Genomic DNA, 12,404 nt, shown 5'->3' on the forward strand with positions numbered 1-12,404 from the left:
GTCTACAGAAGTCATAATTGTGGTTACTGTAAATTCAGAAATTTTGCCATTTTTTTTACTATTGCAAAATGGAGACAAGATAGGTGTCACACAAATAAGTTGTAGGGTATTGAAACATTAAGTTGTAGGGATGAGGATGTGAAAAAGCTACTCTTGCACACCCAAGGAAAATTATTTAATTGTTACAAGAAGAAAGAAGAAATATGAATTTTTGATTCTATTTGTTGACGTTTTCGTATTCACTTTTTTTTTTAATTTATTTCTGTCAGTTTCGTTGTATGTGCAAAAGAATTAACCACTAGCTACCAATGTTAGAAAATCCTAATACATTAAAAAGATATCGGGAATCAACAACAGTACAATAGACTACATAAACACCTAACTCCTCCAAAAAACCCACTAACAGACTAACTACAACGATCAATACATGGTCCAGATAGCCAGAATCTGTACAGACACACAAAGTGATTAGGTTAAACCAGTTTTACATGCACACAAATCTCCCACTTTGGATATATAGACCATTTGTCGTAAAAAGTAAAACATACAATAAAAACTTGCACCTCCAGCTACCAAAAGGATGACCACTAACTTGAGCTAGGAAATAAAAGATTGCATATAATTTAAAATGCATGGTCAAAATGTACTTGCTTCATCAAATTTAAACCTAGTATGCATATTCATTTTAATGGGAAATGTTCAAAGTACATGCCAAATTAAGGTTTGCAATTCCATTAACATCGAAATATGATAGTGTGGAAAGGTCATGGTGTCCTATAGGTCTTGTTTAATTGTAAATATTTATTTCTTTTTTTTCAGATTTCAGCAGCTGTGCTGTGAAGCCTATTTAATTATCCGTAAAAATGCATATTTATTCATAAATCTTATGACAATGATGTTGTCGTGTGGTATTCCAGAGTTACAATCTCTGGATGATATTAGTTACCTACGAAAAACATTAGCGGTGGAAGAGAAAGATGATGAAAAAGCCTTAAAATATTTCATAGCAAAGTTCAATAGTGCTTATTCCGATGCCTGGACGGTCAAAACTGATTGGTTGTTCCATTATATGAAAAACAGATGAGCCAATGACAGAAGAGTTTAGAGGAAACGTGCAATAGAAAAGAGTCTATAAATAGACACCACACCAAGGAACTTTGTTGAGCGTAGAAACTGCTGTTGGAGTTAGAATTCTTCACATTTCTATAACAACGATTTCTCAGCTGATGGTTGTACTCAAATAGAAAATACTGTGCATACATACAAGGGACCATAAATGTTGATATGATTATACTTTTGTTTAAGATGTTTTTCATGAGAAAAAGTGCTCCTTTTTTGACAGAAAGGATATTTGCCTATGTTTCCATATTGTCTAAAATCCTTAATTATTATTCTTTTTTAATCAAGTTTGATGAAATCATATTTTTGCCCATTTAAGTTGTCAATTTCTGTTATGTGAAAATTTTCAGTGAAAAATTAAACAATAAGGGGAAGCACAAGAGCAAGTCGTAAAAACAGAAAAAAGTATGTTTTATGTCAATTTGTCTTAGATAAAAACAAGCTGCTTAAGTGATATTATTACATTTTATCATTGTTCCTTCCAGGCCTTTTTATTAAGTATTTTTGTTCCACAGTGCTTTTTTCTTCTACCTCAGTGGGATATTATTAGTTACACAGTGTGCTAGTGACCTAATACGATATATATGGGGTCAGTAAATTCCATATGGGGTTCGAGCGAAGAAGTTTTATAAAGGGACTTAACACCACTACTAAATGTGTACTAAAATAAACCATGCCTACTAACCCCATGTGAAATATACAGGGTCCCCATGCGGTTGTTCTTAACCAATGATTTTCCTAGAAATGTATAGGAGGTAAGATCATTTCTGGTACAGTACTTTTTTCCAAATTCCATCTACAAGTGTGTGGAGTTCTTTCTGATTCACTTTTTAAAACTTTTATAATAACCAAGAAAAGAATTATAAATAGAGTTAACAATTTAAAACACTAAATACTCAAAATAGGACCACATGGATGTTATAAACTTCGGGGAGAAATGTGGTGAATTTTCACTGAAGAATGTTTTCTCTTGTTTTTTTTTTTAATAATGAATAGACTGTTGTTTGAGATATTGCAAATATACTGAAAAGATGTGTAGCCCAGTTTCAGGAAATGTGAGAATAATTCACCAAATGATTATTTCTCCTTCCCTCAAAAATATGTACTCAATTAATATATATAATTGCTAGTATCATTCTCTTTAAAACTAATGGATTCTAAATGAATTCAATGCATACATGTACTTTGTTTCTTTTATATGATAAAAGGGAGAACAGTTTCTTAGACCAAAAAATGGTCCAAAATATTTAATGAATCATCTCTCCTGAAAACTATGCTTAAAAATCCGAGGTAGGCTTTAAATGTATTTACCAATTAAAAAAGATTTAGATTTTGAGAAAATATTTAAATCGTGTCCTGTATGTCAATATGAATTAAATATTTTGGCATTAGTCAGTAAAAGGTTGGCTCTTTTGAATTTTCAAATTGTCCCATCTTCACTAGCCAAGGGTTACAATCCAGTCCCCGCCTCTCCACCCTTGGCAGATTAAGCCAACATTTGTGATTACAATGCTGTACCATCTAACGATAGATAAAAGTCACACCCATTCCGACTACGTCGTTCTTGACTAATGGCAGCAACTCTCTTCAGTGTGGAGGTGTAAAAATGGTTGTGTCTAGTGTTTCGTGAAGCAGGAACCGAAAATATACATTGACATTCCAACATTTCCACTAGAAACATACCCAGATTGTTGATTAAGAACTCTAAAATTGTCACAAAATATCGTCCTATGTTTTGGGGGTAAAGACTTGTTGCACAATCAGCACATGTTTATTTACATTTTCTACATTTACACGTGATCATCTTAAAGGCACTTTTTTATTGGATGCAGCCAGTTATAAATGGAAATCATTACCTCTTGGATCCAAAATTCTATAATCTGCCAAGGGTGGAGAGGACGGGACTGGATCGTATCTCTTAGCTAGCGAAGATGAAATTGTTTATCTATATCAGAAAAGGTATTCTCAAGTACATTTTAATGGTTTGTGCTATTTTTCAGCATTATCTCCAACACTTTTTGCTAAGGTTATAAGCTTGCTTTACAACTGAAATTTGGATAATCTTATGTTGCCATAAATCAAATATTTTTAAGAAAAAAGAATAGAAATTAATTTATTAAAGTTTTTTTTCAAGCCAGCTACCATTATTATGATTCAGTGATAGTAAAGTATAAAAACAGTGTCGCTTAAATTTTGTTGAACAATATGCTTTTTGAAGAAATAAAATCATAACCAGTCTTTTAGTGAATTGATGAACAAATTTAAGCCATATTGAGCAATACGAAAAAGACTTTTTGTATCATAACTAATTACAGCATGTCCCTTGTTTAGCATTATAAATGTGATGAAATATTGGAATATAAATAGCTGCTATAACATACAATTGTGAAAAACACTGTTTTAAGAATCATGTGTAAAAATTAATGGAATTTTGAAAGGTTGTCTTCTGGTGAACAGATATTTGAGGCATTTTGGTGCTTTTTGAAACAAATATATATACTATTGTTAAATGTTTGATATAAATATACACAAATTTAATATTTTTTAAAGTAATGTTGTTAAATTTCTGAATGTTTTTATATTCTTGGCTTCAATTAATGTTTTAGAAATTCTAAATTTCTATTTAAATGTCCTACCTGTGGAAATCGGGCATTTTATGTTTGTCTCACCTATGATCAAGATTGTCGTCCATGTAACCTTTTATAGATGTTTAATATGTTTTTGCATTAGCATCCCTGCATTTCCTTTTAGGATTATGTGATGCTCTCTACCCCCTTTTTATACTTCACTTTTTTGTCCTGATATGTATGTAATATTTGCCACTGGATGTAAAACACCAATCCATCCATTCACACATTCTTCAGTGACTTTGAAAGTTTCACATAAATATGATAAATCCTTTGGTCAAGATATCAAATGATGATTATATTTGTTTATAGGTTATGAAAACTTTCTATAACAAATTGTTCAAAACCTTTTTGACCTGCAACTTTTTTAAAGGAAAGATTGTGTCAGACTTAGATCTTCTTTTATTTGAATACATCATCATAGCTAGAAAATTGCAAAAATAAGTTGCAGAAAAGGAGACCCTTTAACACGGAAACAAGTATCTACAGAGGTAAATTGTTTTACAGTATCTGAAATCATAGTGTTAGTGTACTTTGTTGTAACTTGCAAATTATGGGATATCCCATGCAAATTTGTTTTCCCAGAATAGTTTCATGGGTATTCTTGGTAAATGTTAGCTTTTTTAAAAATTGAATTCAAAATTTATACTCAGCTATGTATATAGGTACAAGAGAACCATTTTCAAAATCAGATACTCTACCATATTTCTAATATAGTCACTTAATGTAAATGCTGGTTCATTTATGCAGCAAAGTTTTGTAGAATTTGATACATTTTTGCAACACATTAATATGGCTCTCTCTAAGTGTCAGAATAACCTGTCATAACATTAAGACATTCATCTCCACTGCAGATTTTCTACTGTTGTATTCTCAGGTTGTTTAATTTGTGTTACATTTCTGACATTCAAATAAGTAATGAAATACATCTTCATTGTTATTGTAAAATGAATGTTAAGAATATTATTGTTGATATACATGTATTTATATTTCTCATAGATTTGTATGATAACCACACATTTTATACATAAAAAATACAAACATTTCTGTAATTATTTTCTTTTGCCATTTTAAGTCCAGGTTTGGATTTAAATTTGGTTTTTTGGGGAGTTTTTACTTTTTCAATGTTTATATTATGTTTTGGACTTTCAAATATTTTGCCCTTGAGCATCACTTAAGAGACTACAATTGTCAAAATGTACAACTGGTGCAGTAAAATTGGTACCTTTAATCTTATAAATCACCCTAACATTATTTTCATAATTTGTGTCCATATTCATGCCAATGATCTCTTCCTCTCTTGCCAGTGGCGGATCCAGAACTTTTGATAAAGGGGGGCCAGCTCCAGTCATGCTTCAGTGATTCCCTATATAATCAACCAAATTTTTCCCACAAAAGGGGGGGCCCGGGCCCCCCAGGGCCCCCCTGGATCTGCCTATGCTTGCTTTGCTTACAGTTAGTATTCCTTACCAAGCCTGAGACTTTTAAGAGTAAGTTAAAACTGATTGTCTCATAGAATGACATACAATCAAACCTGAGAAACCCGACCTCACAAGAGAGGTGACCTTTATTTGAGGTTCAAACTGCCCAAATATTGCTACAGCAGGAAAAGAAGGAGGTGACTAAGACAGGTTTTCGATTAAAAGAGGTGACCTTTATAGCAGGTTTGATTGTATTTTCCTGCAGTCTATTATCTTGTGAGGTATCACATTCATTTTACAATTGCTGTAACTGTTTAAATCCAAAAATATTGTGGACCAGTATAATATACTGTAAAAAAAATCTTTATTACTTTGAGTCACTGTGTTAACTCTGATGTGTAAGGCTTCTCATTAGATTCCTACAGATGGACTACTGCTTAATCAACAAATCCCTAACCTTTGTTTTACTCTTTATTACTTTGAGTGTTAACCCTGATGTGAAATGCTTCTCATTAGATTCCTACAGGTGGACTACTGCTTAATCAACAAATCCCTAACCTTCGTTCAACTCTTTATTACTTTGAGTGTAAATCCTGATGTGAAAGGCTTCTCATAAGATTCCTACAGGTGGACTACTGCTTAATCAACAAATCCCTAACCTTCGTTCAACTCTTTATTACTTTGAGTGTTAACCCTGATGTGAAATGCTTCTCATTAGATTCCTGCAGGTGGACTACTACTTCCTCAACAAATCCCTAACCTTCTTTCAACTCTTTATTACTTTGAGTGTTAACTCGATGTGAAAGGCTTCTCATTAGATTCCTACAGGTGCACTACTACTTCCTCAATAATTCCCTAACCTTTGTTCAACTCTTTATTACTTTGAGTGTTAACCCTGATGTGAAAGGCTTCTCATTAGATTCCTACAGGTGGACTTCTACTTCCTCAATAAATCCCTAACCTTTGTTCAACTCTTTATTACTTTGAGTGTTAACCCTGATGTGAAAGGCTTCTCATTAGATTCCTACAGGTGGACTACTGCTTCTTCAATAAATCCCTAACCTTTGTTCAACTCTTTATTACTTTGAGTGTTAACCCTGATGTGAAAGACTTCTCATTAGATTCCTACATGTGGACTACTGCTTCCTCAATAAATCCCTAACATTTGTTCAACACTTAATTACTTTGAGTGTTAACCCTAATGTGAAATGATTCTCATTAGATTCCTACAGGTGGACTACTACTTCCTCAATAAATCCCTAACCTTTGTTCAACTCTTTATTACTTTGAGTGTTAACCCTGATGTGAAAGGCTTCTCATTAGATTCCTACAGGTGGACTACTACTTCCTCAATAAATCCCTAACCCTTGTTCAACTCTTTATTACTTTGAGTGTTAACCCTGATGTGAAAGGCTTCTCATTAGATTCCTGCAGGTGGACTACTACTTACTCAATAAATCCCTAACCTTTGTTCAACTCTTTATGACTTTGAGTGTTAACCCTGATGTGAAAGGCTTCTCATTAGATTCCTGCAGGTGGACTACTACTTACTTAATAAATCCCTAACCTTTATTAAACTCTTTATTACTTTGAGTCACTGTGTTAACTCTGATGTGAAATGCTTCTCATTAGATTCCTTCAGGTGGACTACTACTTACTCAATAAATCCCAATATTTACGATATTTAGAAATGGTTTTACTTATTTCTGATAAGTATATTCCTGTTGTTAAACTTTTTATTTTTGAAATTCTTGCCTTCATTGAAATATGAGACATCCCTGCAATTATTTAAACATAGAACCAACTAAGAAATGTACATTTATAGCAAACAATACAACAGAATACCACCAATTAGAGGAAATTAACAATTTGAAAGGAAACGTTATCTAGTTTGTAATAAGTTTGTGTATGATACAGAAGATTACCATGAGAAATCCTAAATTGAATACTTAATCTTCAAAAAGGAACAAATATAAAGTAATTACAAGAGTGCACATGCTAAAATGTCTTGCTTGCTTTACTTATCATGATTGAATTTATGTTGAAAGTCTGTAATATGAAGGTTTTACTACAGATAAGACATAAACCTAACATTATCAATGATCAATGTACATGTAGTCAAGGTCAGATGAACCTGCCAGTATACCTTACAATCATGCTATACACCAAAACAAAAGTTAACCATAGAATCTGATAAACGGACAAAACCATTAAAACTACATTGGCCAATGGACCATGGAAATGAGGTCAAGGTCATATGAATCCTGCCAGTCAGACATGTACACCTTTATCACTGATCCATTAAAAAGATATCAAAGGGACATTCAAGCTTACAAGTCGAAAATAAACTGACCATGCCATGGCTAAAAAAGAAATAAGGTCGGAGGTCAGGTCACCCTTGTCTGACAGACATGTAGACCTTGCAAGGAACCCATTTACCAAATATAGTTATGATATTACTCATAATAAAAGAGTATTTCACAACAAAAACTAAAACAATGTCAAGCAGTCGCTAAACCAAATATTAGGTTAAAAACGATTGACATATGACAGACGAAACTTCGTAAAATAAGACATCTACATACAAGGTATGAAGCATCCAGGTCTTTTACCTTCTGAAATATAAAGCTTTTATTAAACCGGAAATGTATCACATTTTGCGGCTTTCGTCGCAGACGAGACAACAACTAGAGGCGCTGAAGAGCCTGTGTCGTGCACCTAGGTCTATGTGCATCTTCAACAATGGACACTCCCCAACATTGTGGACAAGAATAGAGTTCATGACAAAAATCTCTTTTTTGTTGATCTTGTATTGCTGCTATTTCTTTTCTGTTGAAAGTTTTTCTCTTTCTTCTTTTGCCCAAAACAAAAAAAGTGTAAAAAAAATTGCGATTTAAGAGCAATAAAGGGTCGTCAGACGATTTCAACAAAGTGAACTGATTTATAGATCTTGTCTTGCTGATCATTTTCGTTTATTTAAGTTTCCATCTATCTATTACAATTTTTGAGATATTAGGCAAATACGCAAAAAAATATTAAAATCGTCATTAAAGGGCAATAACTCCAATAAGGTGTCGTCTGACGATTAAGACCATGTTGACATATTTTAGATCTTGTCTTGCTGATCATTTTTGCTGTTTAAAGTTTCTCTCTATCTATTATTATTTTCAAAATATTAGGCAAAAAATGAAAAATATTGGTAAAATTCTTTGATTAAGAGCAATAACTCCTATAAAAAGTCGTCTGACAGTTTTGAATTTGTAAAGGATAATTGGTAAATCTCATCATTCTGAACAATTCTGCCCCGTCAGATTACTCTATTCATAGTGGTTTTCAAGATAATAGACGAAATTTTCATTTTACTCCTATGTTCAATTTCTAGCCATGTCGGTCATGAGGAGGAGAACATTTTTGTAAAAGTTAACGACGACGGACGACGGATGCCAAGTGATGAGAAAAGCTCACTTGGACCTCTGGGCCAGGTGAGCTAAAAAGCTTACATCATAGAATTAATGTAATTTCTCAATTTTTATCAAAAATTGAAATGTATAGATAACATCACTATATAAAAGAGAGACGAAAAGTTACCAAAGGGACATTCAAACTCATAAGTTGAAAAATTTGAGGATTTCTGTTTGATAGATTTTGATGCAATGTAGTATACCGAGTAGAGAGAAATTACAATCATAATCTGTCAACGAAGTCAAATAGATTCTCAAAGAAACGTAGCTTGTTCAAGACTTCCAAGGTATTTGAAATACCTCCGATATAGTTCATACACTTTTAACATAAAATGATTACGAGATACTTGACAGTTCTAACAGCACTAGTCAGAGAAGAAAGACATTTGTATTTGAAATTCAAAATATTCCGGACGCACGAACAAAGCGTAGACTGTATTCTCCAGAAATTCATTATCAGGGAGCATAAAACTCAAATGAATGAGAACAATCAAAATGTTCAAGTCGAAAACAACACTGTGGCCAAAATAAAAAGGACGAAAAGACAAACAACAAACTACAAAGCATCAAACATCACATCTATAAACATATGATTGAGTTATGCCAATCCCAATAAAACTATTCCAAGAGTTACTCTAGTGGGAGTAAGCAGTTCCGTCGCCAGAAGCAACTATTGCATTACTCAGGATAAAATTGATAATCGAAGAAAAAAGCATCGATAAAAGCAGATTTATACAATGTACATCAAAAGGTAAAAGTCAATTCTTCCCTCACCCAAATGGATGATAGAATATGAAAGCTGGATAGGCGGATATGCAATTAAGATATAAAAACTATAAAGGTGGAGCTTTCTATTATAGATTGATTGTTGTTTGCTTAACAGTTCCAATGGCAAATAGTTCATGCAATTCTAAGACTGAGAACAAATAATCGATTCATACAATAGGTAAATTCTGTACAGATGATTGACCGGAATGAGGACTAGATTTCAACTGCGCCACAGGAAAATTAGGGTATGTAGGATAAGAGACCGAAATTAAACTTTTCAAAAGTTTTTTAAAGTGCAGAGCGTCTGGCGATTTCTCCACACGATGCATCAGGTTTAATGTGGATTCACTTTAGCAAGAATGTTACTGATGGACGGGAGAAGTCCAAGGGGTGACTATATTTCTATATCCCAGTCAACCACTTAAGGTGGTACCTAACAGTACAGGGAGATAACTCTGTAAAAATCAGCTAAACGTTTTAATTACGTTGTATTGTTAAGGAAATATTAAGCTTCTCAATGATCAAAATTAGTGTTTGTCAAACTGCTATATAACCAGTGAAATTTTTCTGATAAAGTGATTGGTTCCAATTATTTGAAATTTTTATATTTTTGTCAAAGGGTCAAAGTAAACATTTTGTCAAAATTTTATGAAAATTAAACGAGCCAAATTAATATTAGTCAAGGTGTTGGGTACCACCTTAATAATTACTACTAAGGTAAAATACAAACATTGGTTCCAATGTTGATAATTTCATACAGCATACAGCATACAGCATACATCATACAGCATACAGCATACAGCATACAGATTGCAATAAAGGATGTGACTAAAACGGTAAAGTTTGTGACACAATACAAGACGGGACACGACTTTGTAAAAAGGTTCGAGAAAAGAATAAACTCATCATAGATACCAGGATTGAAATTTTGTATTTGCGCCAGACGCGCGTTTCGTCTACTAAAGACTCATCAGTGACGCTCGAATAAAAACAAAGTTAAAAAGGCCAAATAAAGTACGAAGTTGAAGAGCATTAAGGACATAGATTAAATCATCATTTTTGAAGTCTATGATGGAAAATAGCACACTGGGTATCCCGATACGAAATCCGCGGAGGAATCCGAAATCCGAGGAGAAATTAATGAAAAGTTACACGAATACATGGGGATTCAAAAGATTCACATGATAATAATTTGTTATTAATCAACATACGGTGGTGACTGTTTGTCTGATGGACCAAGCTCTATGATAATCGGTGTTAACGTCTGTATTCTGGCGATTTATAAGCACTTTTAAATAAGACTTTAACATTTACATTTACATTTGTTTGTACCACTAATATTGTTTTAATGATATTTAAGGGAGTTGTTTACTATCGCTGGATTGAACCAATGAGGTTTTATTGGGGCGAAGCCAGACCCGCCTCACCACTTTTTCATGACAGTCGTTCTAGTTTCAACTAACTGAATCTTCAAGTAATCCATCAGATCGGATTTGGTTAATATGTATCAAATTTGTAAATTGAACAGCCGAACTAACTAAGAGCTGTCGTATAGGGATATAGACTTGACATGAATTAGTCCGCCAGTTATAGTTATCTTTGGTGTGAAATCTTGACCACATACATATCGCCTGTAAAGTTTTTTTTATTCATGTGACGTCCAAACTATAACAATGTTCAATCAAACATTATAATACACATATTTGAAATTCGTAATGTAGGCTATTAGCGCTGTTTTACAAAAGCATGTTTACAAAGGTTTTGTTATATTATTGTTTTGCCAAATTTTCAGCTATACAGTTAAAATGGACATTCTCAAAAAATGACGTTCGCGGAGTTTCAATCTAGTTATGAAAATGGTAAAACTTTAAATCATAATATTGCTAGAACCAAGAATTACACTCATGAAATTACGTTACTATGATTTTAATTAAAGATTGAAAGACTTTTTTGAAAATGACCAATGTGTGAAATAAATTAAGGGAAAATCAACGACCTACCAGCTAAAAATCACAAACCCGGCTATTCGCAGACGACTATGCAGAGAAATGAATCTCCAACACTTTTCAACAAATTAAAGGATTTCAAGTATATAAACGGGTTACAAAACGAGGAAGGAATTTCAAAGCCAATTAATGTCATATCATGTCATTGAACATCATATCCAGCAAATTATAGCAACACAGCTGACGCATAGTTGAAGAGTTAAGCAATAGCCAGTAGCTTGAAGTCCAAATGTCTGATGACTTAAAATGAAAAGTAAAATAACAAAAATAACGAACTCCAATGAAAATTCAAAACGAAAAATCCTTTATCAAATGGCAAAATCAAAAGCTCAAAGAAAACAACTGTCATATTCCTGACTTGTTACAGGCATTTCTTTATGAAGAAAATGGTGGATTAAACCTGGTTTTATAGCTAGCTAAACTTCTCACTTGTATGAAAGTCGCATAGAATTCCTTTATATTGACAACAATGTGTGAGCAAAACAAACAGACATAATACTAGTAGGTAAAAATGTCAAAAATTGGGGTACAGCAGTTATGTTATAATCTTAATGACTATAAAACAGATAACTATTTCAACAGAGAAAAAAATGGCATATATACAATCTACTGACAAAGTACATAAGCAAAAATGAAAGACAAGAATACAAAAATTACCATAGCACAATAACACAATGGCGGGATGTATAAATACCGACACACGCCAAAATTATATTACCAAAAATGGATTAAACGGTAAAGGTTAAAAATATACAAAGACAAATAAAAATTAAAAACCAATTGTTCAGAGAACAATTGAAGGTCTTTCCACCAGTAAGGATCTATTTTGATATGAAAATATTAAAATTTTGTTTTAAATGTCAATTTCCGCGTCAAATGACAGCTTATTGTACGCTGATTCCAAAAATATATGTTTTTTATACAAAAAGATATAAATAAGGGAGATAATTTTTTACTTCCGGTTTAAAAGATGTTACTTCCGGTATTGTTTGATAGTTTACT

The 12,404-nt window shown here is 32.8% G+C and overlaps 1 protein-coding gene across 9 annotated transcripts in view; it reads left to right on the top strand.

The window, feature by feature from the left end:
* LOC127719846 (phosphatidylinositol 4,5-bisphosphate 3-kinase catalytic subunit alpha isoform-like) overlaps nt 1–4,793 on the top strand; it is a 46,431-nt gene extending 41,638 nt beyond the window's left edge. For all 9 annotated transcript variants that reach the window (XM_052226154.1, XM_052226157.1, XM_052226155.1 and 6 more), the window contains one exon: nt 820–4,793. In XM_052226154.1, coding sequence (XP_052082114.1) covers nt 820–1,084 — 265 coding nt within the window. In that variant the 3' untranslated portion in view covers nt 1,085–4,793. The remainder of the gene's footprint in view (nt 1–819) is intronic.
* Nucleotides 4,794–12,404: the final 7,611 nt, after the last annotated feature.

This window comes from Mytilus californianus, unplaced genomic scaffold (assembly GCF_021869535.1).
Source record: "Mytilus californianus isolate M0D057914Y unplaced genomic scaffold, xbMytCali1.0.p SCAF_11, whole genome shotgun sequence".
In the NCBI taxonomy this organism is placed as follows: Eukaryota; Metazoa; Mollusca; class Bivalvia; order Mytilida; family Mytilidae; genus Mytilus; species Mytilus californianus.